Source organism: Euleptes europaea, chromosome 13 (genome assembly GCF_029931775.1).
Source record: "Euleptes europaea isolate rEulEur1 chromosome 13, rEulEur1.hap1, whole genome shotgun sequence".
Lineage (NCBI taxonomy): Eukaryota > Metazoa > Chordata > Lepidosauria > Squamata > Sphaerodactylidae > Euleptes > Euleptes europaea.
In genome coordinates this window covers 43,620,001-43,634,050 of record NC_079324.1, presented here as the reverse complement: position 1 = coordinate 43,634,050, position 14,050 = coordinate 43,620,001, and the positions used below count along the sequence as shown (strand labels likewise).

The window sequence follows — 14,050 nt, the reverse complement described above, 5'->3', positions numbered from 1 at the left end:
GGAGGGGAGACCAGAGAGGGGCGTGAGCAAGGAATCCCGAAGCTGCTTCTATTCATGGATTTTGCGTAATTTTGTGTCACAGTGGGTCCAGGGCAAAGTTTAACATCACGATAAAACAGGTTCTGGGAAAAGCGAGACAAAGTGCACGGCTGCCGTGGGCTGACCTCTGAAGGAGGGGAAATTCATTAATAACTCCCAAAAGCCGCAGGGCACTTCTGCTTGGATCACGCGGCAAATAACCAAGCATAAATCTGATTGTCTTAGGCAGCTCCCTTTACAAAAGAGCAATCTGCCAAGTAGCCCTAAGAAATAACATGCTATATCACAAAACAGAACCAAACAGCCCAAAAAACATTCCCTCCATCTGCTTTCTGCTGCTTCTGTTCTCTCTGTGGGAATGGAATGACTAATTAACGCTTCTGAATACATAACAGAAACCAAACCTTTTAAGTTTTGACACCCCAACTTTCCCCCTCCTAGTATGTCCATCCACACAAAACGAAGCTCCAAGACGGGGAGTCACTCCCCCCAAAGTATGCGCTGGAGCTGCTGGCTGTCTATGCCTGGGAGCAAGGAAGTCTAGAGACAGATTTCGACATGGCAGAAGGATTTCGGACGGTGTTGCTGCTCCTTCAGCAATACAGGCAGCTCTGCATCTTTTGGACCACATTCTATGATTTTGAGAATGAGACCCTGAAATCGTACTTGCTCAGCCAGCTCCAGAAGCCCAGGTCAGTCTCTTGTATGCTCCAGCATTTTGCAGATGAAAATATGAATCTTCTGTGCCTGTAGTTTCCTCTTTTTCTCCTCGCAAGAATCTCTGCCGGAGGCTCCTCACTGCCACACATTGCAGAAGGCTGTTTGCCTGCAGTACATTGTATGAACTTACTCTGCAATAGTGTGTCCTGCAAAGATTGGGACTGTACGTTTGGCAAAAGGTCTACTGGTGGTGGAAAGTTCCATCAACTCATGGCTGAGTTATGGCGACTCCCATAGGGTTTGGAAGGCAAGAGACCTTCAGAGGTGGTTTGCCATTGTCTGACTCTGTGTAGCAGCCTTAGATTTTCTCAGTGGTCTCCAGTCCAAGTAGTCTCCCTGCTTAGCTTCCATGATCTGATGAGATCAGGCTAGCCTAGGCCATCCAGGTCAAGATGAAAGATATACTAGAAAAGCAATAATTAATCTACATTCCATACTTGTGGGGTAACAGAAGCTGCTCCATTTGTTACGCCAGATGTTGTTTGGATAGTGGTTATGTAGGATATTTGCTCTAAGTGCATATATACTCTGTTATTGCTTGGCATTTCTTAGCATGCGGCTTGTTATATATTTTATGCCCTTTCTAGTGGCTGTTTTCAGTATCTGTGCTGTTACATCTCTGTCATAGGACTATATACCTTCAAGAATTTTTTACAGATCGTTTTAATGGATAAATTTTGATGTTTCTGATCTAAAAATATCAGGGGATAGTTCCCCATTTGATCTTTCCATACTGAGATCTTCTAGAGCAGGGCCCCCCAACCTTTTAAAGTCTATGGGCACATCTGGAATTCTGTCACATGATGGTGGGCACAGAAACAAAATGGCTGCCACAAAATGGCTGCCACAGGCGGCAAGCCAGCCATAAAACGATTGCCACTGCTTAACTTCAGTAACACAATGTAGATCCTTGAGCTGTAATGGCAGCTGCTGCCAAAGCAACATTTAAAAAACTGCACAGCCAATCAGCAGCCTTGCTGGGCTAAAGCCCTTCCTGGCCCCACCCACTTCCTATAAACAATTTGTGGGCACCAGAAAAGGTGTTGGCGGGTGCTATGGTGTCCATGGGCACTACGCTGGGGACCCCTGCCCAAGAGACCAAGACTGATTGTATTTTTTAATGCAGTGCTATTCTAATTGGAGGCACTTAGGATATGTGTGCAATCTAAACACTGGTGGGGCATTTTTTTCCTACTGCATTGTTTTATATGGTAGCTGGTGTGGGTGAATTTTAACTTGGCATGAGCGGAGCCATCTTTATTGTCTGCTAGGTTTCTCTGGTTGAAAATGGGCCTTTGTACTCTGACAAGTTTTTATGCTGGCTTTGCTATTCTAAAAGGGCTATCGGCAAAGAAAACAAGGCATCTGTTTTTGGGCGTTGATAAGATGGTACAGAGGAGAATTTTGAGTTACCTTCCCTGTTGCTACAAGAAGCGAGACAATTTCTAAGCTGCATGAATGTGTGAATACTTGTTTATGTCTAATTGGATGGGATAATTCTTTTGCAGTTCTTCCTTAGTAATGCTGTGATGTCATTAAAACTATAAAAGTTGTATGCATAATGAGCCCATTAGAACTTCCTTGTCTTTAAGTAACTAAGACTAGGTGAACTTCTCAGCTCGAGCTATTAATAAAGGATTACTTTAACGGCTCTGTTTTGTTTGGAGTGCATCGTTGGGCAACCCTCCTTGGAACCTTCAATAAATTCCCCGTCACTAGTGATCTTAAATTTTCTTAATATGAAGTCCTTGTACCTTTAATGGTATATATATCACTGCAATAGTAATGTTGTCTGGTTTCATTACAATTTATAGGAGCCTTTTTAGCTACAAACTTTACCCGCTGTTAATGTATGATCTGCTATAGTGGGTATTATTTCTGAATATATTTGTTTTAAATTTAACCCATTTTTTTCATAATAGTTCCTTTGTATGATTGTTGGATTTTTACCTTTCAAGGATTTGAAAGATAATTTGCAGTGGAAATTTTCTAGGAAAAGTCCTGAAAATAATTCCTTCAAGGGAGTTTGTTTTATACTCTTTTGTGAAATAGGGATTACATTTTATGTTGTTGCCAAATATGAACACACATGAAGCTGCCTTATACTGAATCAGACCCTCCTTGGTCCATCAGAGTCAGTATTGTCTACTCAGACCGGCAGCGGCTCTCCAGGGTCTCAGGCAGGGGTCTTTCGCATCACCTACTTGCCTGGTCCCTTTAACTGGAGATGCCACTGGGGATTGAACCTGGGACCTTCTGCAAGCCAACCAGATGCTCTGCCACTGAGCCACAGCCCCTCCCCAGAAGACCCCCTTTGGGTTCACTACCCACCCACTTCATTTATTCTGCAAACTCTATGGGAATATACGATTTTCACATTTTGGAGCCCACTGAAGAACACTATTAAAGCTGAGATACCTTTGGTTCATAGGTTTGGGTTATCTTGATCTTCTATTTAAATTTTTAATGTATTTATATTTTGGGTATTGATTAAAAGATCACAGTTTCAGCAGGATTATTTGTTCCTCAACCTTTTTGCCTCACTGTAAATTAAGCTACATAGCATTCAAACTTTGTTTTGTTTTTGTCCACCAAGTCACAGCTGATTTTTGGAGACCTGGTAGACAAGGCAAGAGACTAACAGAGGTGGTTTGCCGTTGCCTACCTCTGCGTCAGGCCCCTGGTATTCCTTGGAGGCCTCCCATCCAAATACTTGTCAGTTTCAACGCTGAGAGTGTGTGACTGGCCAAGGTCACCCAGCAAGTTTCTATGGCATGAGTGGGGATTTGAACCTGAGTTTCCCAGTTCCTAGTCCAACACCTTAACCACTACACCACGCAGGCTCTCTTGGACTTTTGTAATGCCTGAAAATTCTATTCCTCCCACAATCCAACCCATGTGTCTAATTTATCTGACATTTAGCAAAGAGAATACGTACAGTGAGGGCTGTAGTCTGGTGGTTGCTACAGAATGCTTTGCAGTATTTAAAAGGTAACATTTCTATTCAACAGCAGATGGAAAAAACGGGACCTAGCTTGCCTATGGTCAGGTCATAAGCTTCATGGTGGTTGAGCAGGGCTGTAAATGGAGGTTGCCTGGCCTTGTGTGAAATCCTCTAACCACTGTGCCTCACTGGCTGTTGCTGTTATTGGATTACAGACCTGTCATCCTGGACCCAGCCGATCCAACTGGGATTGTGGGCGAGGGGAGCCGCTGGGATCTGCTTGCACAAGAAGCTGAACATTGCTCTCGTCAGAAATGCTACCTTCCTCATTGGGATGTGTTGGTGAGGTCACGGTACACTGAAACGCCTCTTCTGGAATGAAATGACCGTGGGGTGCTGAAGTTACTTTCTGTCCCCTCCCTTAGTGGATAGGCTTCCAAGTGCCAGAAATTGGAGTGAATTCACACCCTTTTGCCAGAATCTCGTCTGGGTTGTCTAGTTTTTACATAAGATACTCCTCCCTCTGAAGGGTTCATTTGTCCCCAAAGCTCTTCCCAATCAGAAACAAACCCCATGCCCTATTCTGGAGCAACAGAAATAGCTTCCACAAACAGGAGCAAAAATAGCTTCCACATTAAGCAGGCGCATGCAGAATCGCTCTGCTTGTACCAGTGTAGAGTTGTAAATTTCAGGTCACAGCTTCAAGAGTGGAGTTGAACAGAATTAAATTAAATGAAAATAGAATAAGATTTAGATAATGGATGTGTAGTAAATAAGTAATGAATATGTTATCAGATGTGGAAAAATATGTTAAGAACATACAGTAATGTGCTTTACATAAATTGATAATTAAGCTGTAATTTTGAATGGTAAGCTCCAAGTATATATCTATAATTGTTAAATTATGGCTATTTATGTTTTAATGTCTGTATGTTTGTATGTTACTTTTTTTAAAGAGTGGGGTTGAACTTTCCTTGAAGATCCAGTCGTGCCTTTTGGGAATCTCTGGCCTTATGCCTGGTTAGTAAGCAGCTGTGGGGGTGACAAAGAGTGCTTCCTGTCAGTTTAGGCTCATAGACCAGCAGCTTCGCTTCCTGGATGAGTCTGACATGGCCACAGTTAGACCAGACTACTGTAATACACTCTGTGTGGGGCTGCCTTTGACAGGTTCTGTGAAACCTCTTTTTGGCCTTCTGAATGTTATCAGAGGCTTACTGCTGGGATCTCAGTCCATCGATTGGTACCGGCAGCCAGTTTGTTTTTGGTTGTAAAGCTAAGTCCAAGTTGGGCCTGTAAACCCCTAAATGGTTTGGGGCCAGCACAGTAGTAGATTCCAGTTGTGTAGCCTGGTCAGGAGTCAGCAAGGACACTGCATTGTTTTCTATGTGCATTTCTTATGTGTTGTACAATTTATGATTGGTGAACACTAAGGAAGGCAATTTTGCTGAAACCACTTTTTTGGGGTGTGCTTTACTGTGGAATATGCCTGTGTGTACATTTGTAGTACCAGTCCTTTCCTTTTCTTTCCTGTCTTTCTCTAACCATTTTGATTTTCTGTCCCCTGTTCTCTTTGGCTAGAAAAAGGTCAAGAATAGGAACAGGGCTGAATTAACCATTAAGCAAAATAAGCACATGCTTAGGGCATCAAAGGAATGGGGGCACCACAGACATTTTCCATTGCCGGATTTACCATGGATCGTTAGGAACAAAACTGCAAATGGTGAAGCTGAACCAAGGTCCAGAATAAGGGCCCCCCCGCAATAAATGAAAAAATTACATGCATACAATGACTCGCCGAAAACCTGAACATCACAATTTTTCTCTTATCCGTTTAAAAAAACATAAGGATGAAGAAAAAGTGGGAACTGAGAATAATCACAATAGGAGCAATATATTATTTTTGATGGTTTATTATTGTTTATATTTTGAATTACATATATATGGGGGCACCAAAATCTTTTACGTGCTTAAGACCTCTAAAGGTCTTAATCTGGCCCTGGGTAGGAAAAGTGTCAGCTGTTTGGGCAGCAGGGGGGAAAGGCGCAGAGCAAACTTTCACTCCTAATGCCTTATTCAGTACCTTGTAGATCTGCATAACCTGAAGGACTGGTGGGTCTGGAGTCCCTTTGGGGAGATGGAGAGGGGGGGGGGTAAAGTGGCCGTGGGCTTGGCAGAGCCCTTTTTGCCTCTCCGCTGAAAGGAGCCCTTCTTAAGTTACATCTGCGTGGCGGCAGCTGCAACAACAACCGCTTTTGAGAAGTGTGCCTTTGCAGAAAAAGGGGCAAATTGAGTTTCCGCTCGAAAACAAAACTGTTCTGTAAGAAATGAAAGTCAGGGGCGGGCCAGACTCCGCGGTTCTCTCGTCTCTGTCCCTGCAGGTTCAGGAGTCGTCCACAGTGTTCTCCGCTGCTGGCATCTCTGCCCCCGTGGAGCTGTATGAGACGCCCTCCTGGAAGGTGGATAAGTTCATCTTCGACCACCTGCAGCCCGACAAGGAGTTCTTGAGCCAAGTGCGCTGGGCCATCGACATCATCTGCGAGTTCCTGAAGAAGAACTGCTTCAAAGAAGCCACCCTGCCCCAGGTCCGGAAGGTGGTCAAGGTCAGTTCTGGAGTCTTGTCTTTTGAGCACAGAGAGTGTTTATACAAATACACCATGTTCCCTGAGTACCGAACACAAAGTGGCCCCATCACAGCCAAATCCCAAACCACAGCTCATTACTGTTCCCAGTGGAAGGGCATGACAGCCAGTCACTTACAGAGGAGTGAGCACGAGGACACTGTTGTTCTCCCTGGTGATCCCTGCCGTTGCGATCCAAACCTTCCTGGCTCCTCTTGGTCATGATATGTAGTCTTATGGCATCCAACTCTCCTTTGCAGGGAGGCTCATCAGGGAAAGGCACAGCTCTGAAAGGGGGCTCGGATGCCGATCTTGTGGTGTTTCTCAGCGTCTTCAAGCGATACAAGGACCAGATGTCACACCGGAAGGAGATGATCGAGGAGATTAAGAGGAGACTCGAAGAATTCAAGAACAAAGATGAAAAGAATATAGATGTAACATTTGAGCAGTCCAAGTGGAGCAACCCCCGTGTGCTCAGCTTCACGCTTCACTCTGATTACTTCAGGGATTCGATTGAGTTTGATGTGCTGCCATCCTTTGATGCACTTGGTGTGTATGTTTGCGTGAGGGATGGAGTCTTCTTCCCTACCGGAAATGGGGGTGGTGCAGCTTCTGGGGTCAAACTCCCACAACAGGATTGGTGGTGCTAAGGGCACTACCCTCCTTGATTTCTCTCCTCTATCCCTCTGTCTTCTTTTCACACCAGAGTGCTACGGCATCAACTGCAATACTTGAGCAGTCCTATCAATAACTCACTGAATGCCTTGCAGAATTTTCGATCAGCTTTGGCTTGGGGGCACAGCTGTATTCATGCACAAGTGAAGTGACATAAAGTGTAGGGCCTCAGATTAGGTGGGGCTTCTGTGTACAAAAAAAATTCCAAGTATTATATTGTCATTGTTGGTACTTTTATGGGGTCTCTTACATTTCCTATAGTTCAGGGCCTCCGTATCTCTTAATCTAGCCTTATTCGGGGCCAGATGAAAAATGTTCTATAGTGAAACAGAACTGTATGAATAAGGGACATTTCTTAGCGGCTTCATCCTGTGCCTTCTTGGTCCATTCTTGTTTTTGGTGATAGGTCAAAGAATAAGTCCTAAGCCTCCCCCACCCCCACCCCAAGTGTACATTGACCTGATCACCAGTGGCTGCCAAGGGGGTGAGTTCTCCACCTGCTTCACTGAGTTACAGAAGGAATTCATCATTGACCGGCCACCTAAACTGAAGAGCCTAATTCGCCTGCTGAAACACTGGTACAAGGAGGTACAGCAGCTTGACAACAGTGCCTGGGCTTTGGTGCTCAGCATGGGGTCCTATTTCCAAGAGCCAAGAGGTCTCAGAGAGTTAGAAGTGCACTGCTAGAAATTTGCTCCTAGATTGGTTTTACGCTGTACTGCAGCTTTGGATCTCAGCCACATCACTCCCACTAAGATATCATGGCTAGCTTGAAACAAAGGTCCATATAGTCCATCGTTCTGTTTCCTATATTAACCAGCCAGATGCTTCTAGGAAGCCCACGTGCTAGCCCTCTCCCACTTTTGTCCCCTTGCAACTAGCAGTCGCCCTGACGTGGATGGCCCAGGCTAGCCTGATCTCATCAGATCTCAGAAGCTAAGCAGGGTGAGCCCTGGCTAGTACTTGGATGGGAGACCACCAAGGAATATCAGGGTCGCTATGCAGAGGAAGGCAATAGCAAACCATCTTTGTTAGTCTCTTGCCTTTAAAACCCTACTGGGTTGCTAAAAGACAGCTGTGACTTGACGGCACTTTACCCTCACAACTGGTAGTCAGAAGTACACTACCGCTCAAAGACCAGCAGCGGTCCTGGAGTCATCCAAACCAAGCCAGCTCCAAAGAACATTCTGCCAGGATTGCAAGGGGGTCGCCTCTCAATCCATTAGACAGTTGATGGACTTCTGCTTCATGAATGTATCCAAACCAACTTTTATAGCCTCCTTATCTTGTGGTCCTCTTGTGTTAGTGAATTTCATGACCTAGTTTCATTTGTGAAGAAGGAATCCCGTTCATTTATCTGAATTTACAGTCCATCTAGTTCTTTGGGTGGCTCATAGCTCAGTCATGAGCCAAGGATTGTGCTGGTACATTTATTCAGTACATTTCCCCCCACCCTTCCTTATAGGAGATTAGGGCAGGCTACATTGTCCTCCCTTCATTATATTTTCAACACATGCTGAGCTACACCACTAAGGATTTTGCTTATATATTGTTGTCAGTCTGTTGACATTTTCAGGTCTCAGTAATGTCAATCACAGCTCCGAGCTCCTAGGTCAGGGGTGGGGAACATTTTTTCTGCCAAGGGCCATTTGGATATTTATAACATCATTCGCGGGCCATACAAAATTATCAGCTTAATAATTAGCCGACCAAGCCCCAAGCAGGCAGCTGCCCCAGATGACCCCCTGCACGGGCAAGCAGGCAGGCATCCAATCAGTGGTGCACTCGCCGACCTGGTGACACAGGATGGTCTGTTACACCGGTCGGGCATAGGTGACCAGCCACATGCTGGAGTTGCTCCTGCTCTGCATGGTCGGGGCCAGATTCTACAGCTGGCTCCTGCTACCTCTGCCTGCAGGGATGAAATGAGGACACACTGGCTAAGAACTCACCCCCGAGCATTCTGGTCCTGCCGCCTTTAACCCCTCCATGGTCGCCACTTCCGCCCCCAGCCCTCTTGTAGTACAGAGGGACTGTGTTTCTCCATGGCCCGGGTGGGAAGGAGTTAACACAGTTTCTTGGGCGGTCCTAGCAGCTCCATAGCTAACGACTCTTCTGCAAGGGGGAAAGGTTCCTTTTCTCGGCAAAACAAACTCACATCTGCCTCGAATAGAGGCTATTCCTGTCTGCGGGAGGGGGCGGATCACCAGTCTTAGATCCTTCTGAGCTAGAGATCTGCCAGGACCCACAAAGGGCCAGACCAAATGATTTCATGGGCCTTAAACGGCCCCCAGATCTGACGTTCCCCACACCTGTCCTAGGAGGAAGGGCAAGATAAAAACACAATACTAAATCATCGGTAATTGAAATCACCATTATTACAGTACTGTTTCCTCTAGCTGATCCCCCCCATACTTGCATCTAGCGAAGGATCGCCTTCTTAAATGAAAACTTTGGAAGGCTTGACTTAGAAGTGACACTTGCTTTATTAGCTAGCATTCAACAAATTATAAAACTATTTAAAACTTGTTCAGTAGCTGAGTTACTTTTTTCAACTGTAAATCCTGTTTGTCAGTCAAGGCTCCCAGGTAGTTAACAATAGTATTCAACATTAAAATACACTTCAACACACTTCCCCCTCCTCCCCAGCTACAACAAAACAAGATGAGAAGGATCACTTCCTGTGTGTAACAACAAAAGCATCTCCTTCATTCTCCTTCTTCTTTCTCTGGAACTGCTAATGCATTCTTCTGACTACATGACAGAAATTAATAAAACCTCTCCAGCTCTGACACTCCAACTTTTTCTATCCTGCCTTTCCTAGTACGTGTATGTACATGAGTACAAATCGCAGCTCCGAACTGGGGAGTCACTCCCCCCAGAATATGCGCTGGAGCTGCTGGCTGTCTATGCCTGGGAGAAAGGAAGTGGAAAGACAGGTTTTGACATGGCAGAAGGATTTCGGACAGTACTTTGGCTCCTCCAGCAGTACAAGGAGCTCTGCATATTTTGGACAAAATACTATGACTTTAAGAACGAGACCCTTGGACGATATCTGATAAGCCAGCTCCGAAAGCCCAGGTCAGTTTCCCATGACTCCTGTTTCATGCTCTCTGGCACCTTGCAACTGAATATAAGGATACCCTAGTGTACCTGTGAGCCCAGAGTGGTACACTAGTGGTAAGAAGCAGTACTGCAGTCCAAGCTCTGCTCATGACCTGAGTTCGATCCCGACGGGAGTTGGTTTCAGGTAGCCGGCTCAAGGTCGACTCAGCCTTCCATCCTTCTGAGGTTGGTAAAATATGTACCCAGCTTGCTGGGGGTAAAGGGAAGATGACTGGGGAAGGCACTGGCAAACAACCCTGTAAACAAAGTCTGCCTAGGAAATGTCGGGATGTGATGTAATCCCAATGGTCAGGAATGACCTGGTGCTTGCACAAGGGACCTTTACCTATCTTTTACCTTTAATGTACCTGTAATATTCTTCTGTGATCAAGGATGCCCTGACCAGGATGGCCCAGGCTATCCTGATCTCATCTGATCTCAGAAGCTAAGCAGGGTCAGTCTGGCTAGTTCTTGGATGGGAGACCACCAAGGAATACCAGAGGCACTATGTAGAGGAAGGCAATGGTAATCCACCTCTGTTAGTCTCTTGCCTTGAAAACCCTACTGGGTGGCCATAAGTTGGCTGCAACTTGATGGCACTTTACATACACACACATGATCAAGGATCACTGCATCAGTCTCATCCAGGCTACACATTGCTAAAACCTGGTGGATTCTGTATTCATTTGCTCTATAGTCACTTATCATGCATTCATTTGAAAAGAAGTTTACTTTTTACTAGAAAACCATCACCAAGCTGTATTGTGTTAGCAGTCTCTCAGACTCATGTTCAGCACTTTAACCACCATAACCTCACTGGCTGTTTCTGTTGGTGGATTTCAGACCTGTCATCCTGGACCCAGCTGACCCAACTGGGATTGTGGGTGAAGGGAGCCGCTGGGATCTACTTGCACAAGAAGCTGAATATTGTTTGAAACAGAAATGCTGCACAAACTACTCAGTTCATCATTGGGATGTACCGGTGAGACAGAAATGAATGGAATGGCTACTCTGATGTCTGTGTGGGTTAGGGAGATTTGTTTATTGACAACATTTTTATGCTGCCTTTCCACCCAGCAGAGGGTCTCCCCACCAAACTTCAAGTTACCCTGAAAATTTGGGACCTCTACCTGCAAAAATGCCCCCACAGGAGTTTCGCATAAAAATCCCCATAGACTTTCCCATAGCTTTGCATGGGCCCAGGCAAAAAACAAAAAATGGCCCATTGAAAGCTATGGGAGGACAGGTCTATGTTCTAGTGGAAAAGCAGAGATGAGCACAGGCCAGTGCCTCCCTCCCCAATAACTCACACAAGCCCTACCTACACCAGCAGACACCAACCCAATCCAACAGCACAAGAAACCACATAGATAAATCTAATGGTGAAACACAACACACCACAACAATATCAAAAGTGGGGGCCCTTTTGCCATCCCCTACAAAACCTACACTATGTGCTGGGTGGAAGCCAGACACCAGCCCCCAGGCACGCTCTGCCAGCACACGCCCCACAAAACCCACGTCCAGCCACATGATGTCAGGTAGCTGGAGGTCTGGGGGCCCTGCTGCCAGCCCAGATGTGGCACACTAGACACCAAACTGCCAGAAAAAAACCTTTCTCTAAACAAACAGACCAATTCCAACAACAACCAAGGGGTTCTCCCCACAAAAAACTAGGAAAACCCCACCAACCAACCAATCAACCAAGGCCTGCTGCTGCCTTCAAGCAGAATTCAGAACTGAAGGCCCAGCCAGAATCCAAGCAGTTGAACTGGGAATGGGAAACAAATCAGCCCCTCAAATCAGCAATCCCCCCCACCAAGCAACAGCAGGACAAAGGCCTGCTTGCTTTTAGCAAAATGTAGCAAAATGTAAAGGCCCACAATCCAACTGTGTTAGAGCAAGCAAACAGGAGAAAGAAGCAGGATCCCCCCTCAATCAGTCCTTCAAACTCCCCCCACTAGCAAAATTTAGAAAATAAGCCCCCAAATGCAACTAGTTGAAAAGAAAAATGATTATATTCTCAAACCTTTCGATGTCTTCTCCTCCAGGCAGAAATCCAATGCAATCCATGTAATCTATGCAGCAGGTAAGTAATCAGGTCAGGGTGAGGCACCAAGACCCAGGAATGCAGAGGGAGAACCAGGAAGCCACCAAACTGTCTCATACCTCTCAGGAATGGCCTGGTCTTTCTTTGGCCAAGTACAGAAAAGTTTAAAAATAACTCCAGCTTCTGTGATTGGCCAAAGAACACTATTCTTCCTGACCTGGCCAATGAGAATTCATGGCCCTCCTCCCTCCCCTACATAGATTGTCCTCCCTAGCAAAAAATCAAGGTAGGTTGCAGCAGGAAGCAAGGAGATAGCTCTCCTTGCAACAAAAGCCAGGGGGAAAGCGGATTCCCGAAAAGCCAATTCTCTAATTCTCTAATTGGCTTTACCAGGAATTGCCTATTTGGCTCGGCTGATTCTCCCTGCCTTTTGCTACTGGTAAACCCGAGCCGAAAATAAGCCGGAATGGCAATTTTTCGGTTTATTTTCGGCTCAGGTTTATCGATATGCACAGCCCTATTCTCCATGCTAGCTCCTTAAAACCTGCCACTTATTTGATATATATATATATGCTTTTATAACTAAAAAACCCACAAAAAGGACACAATGCTTTGAATCCTCTTTTTAATCTGTAGGAGAATAATCCTATTTAATGGATTCTCCCCCCTTTTCTAGTGGACTAAAGGCTGGCAACTGAGGTAACTGGATAGCTTGGTAGCTTCTTAGATCCTGGCCTGACTAGCCTCCTCAAAAGGGACGTCTGTGACAGTGTTATAAAATAGTCTGTTCCTCCACAAGTTACAAACCCCCTATCTGTTTATCTGCTGCAGGTGCGATGGGGGGAAGAAGCGATTTACCCCAGCTACCAATTTGGAATTAGTAGACCTCTTCCAGACGCTTATCAGACGAGAGTTCCAGAACAACCGGTAAGTCTCCCATGCCTCTTAAGTACTCTGGTTTTTCACCGAGGAAAATAGCTCTGTGGGTTTGCTGCCTGAAATCAGTGAGTGGATTTATTGCTATCAGCCCAAAGGGGGCCACATGGTGGGAGCCAGAGCCTATGATGAAAATAATGTAAATTTATTTTTTTCATTATTTATTAGCCACCTTTCTTCCTACATAACTCAGGGTGGCTTACAATATTAACAAAATACATAAAAAGCTTTAAAAACATATAATTAAAAAACATAGATGGTTCTTTGATAGCTCTATTCAAGTACCCGTCAGAGCTTTGAGAAGGTGATCCATCCCAGCAGAGGGCAGATTTTCAGTACAGTTCAGTACAGCAGGTTTTCAGTAGTATCTACTGGCCTGAGGAGTACCTGTTTGCTTCCATCATGTCCTCTTGCTTTTACGTATCTGTTACTATTCCATCTTCCCAGCCCTCCCTAAAAAGAAAAAGTCACCCCAAACACTAGAAGAAAACACAGGGACAAAATAAAAGCTTCCACATTGGGCATTAAAGTGGCAAAATGAGATTCAATGTGAGCAAATGATGCATATTGGGGCAAAAAATCCCAATTTCACATATACATTGCTGGGATCTATGCTGGCAGTGACAGACCAAGAAAAGGATCTTGGGGTGGTAGTGGATCCCCTTGAAGATCCAGTCTTGCCTTTTGGGAAACGCTGGCCTTATGCCTGGTTAGTAAACTGACAGGAAGTGCTCCTGGTCACCCCCGCAGCCTCCTACTAGCCAGGCATAAGGCCAGAGTGTAACTGTGGCTTCGCTTCCTGGAGGCATCTGACTTTGCCACAGTTACACTCAGAACAGACTACTGTAATGCACTGTATGTAGGGCTGCCCTTGAAAGGTTCTGTGAAACTTCTCTTTGGCTTCCTGAATGTTATCTGGGGCTTACTGTGACAACTGCCCTCAGTACCTCCTGTCGCTGCTGG

The 14,050-nt window shown here is 45.4% G+C and overlaps 1 protein-coding gene across 1 annotated transcript in view; it reads left to right on the top strand.

Annotated features, from left to right (window-relative positions):
* Positions 1 to 14,050, top strand: part of LOC130485893 (2'-5'-oligoadenylate synthase 3-like) — a 29,827-nt gene that overhangs the window by 4,634 nt on the left and 11,143 nt on the right. Inside the window, exons 4-12 of the mRNA XM_056859041.1 lie at positions 481 to 731; positions 3,919 to 4,045; positions 6,082 to 6,303; positions 6,582 to 6,884; positions 7,423 to 7,617; positions 9,866 to 10,077; positions 10,945 to 11,083; positions 12,153 to 12,190; positions 12,983 to 13,078. Of these exons, the coding sequence (XP_056715019.1) occupies positions 481 to 731; positions 3,919 to 4,045; positions 6,082 to 6,303; positions 6,582 to 6,884; positions 7,423 to 7,617; positions 9,866 to 10,077; positions 10,945 to 11,083; positions 12,153 to 12,190; positions 12,983 to 13,078 (1,583 nt within the window). The remainder of the gene's footprint in view (positions 1 to 480; positions 732 to 3,918; positions 4,046 to 6,081; positions 6,304 to 6,581; positions 6,885 to 7,422; positions 7,618 to 9,865; positions 10,078 to 10,944; positions 11,084 to 12,152; positions 12,191 to 12,982; positions 13,079 to 14,050) is intronic.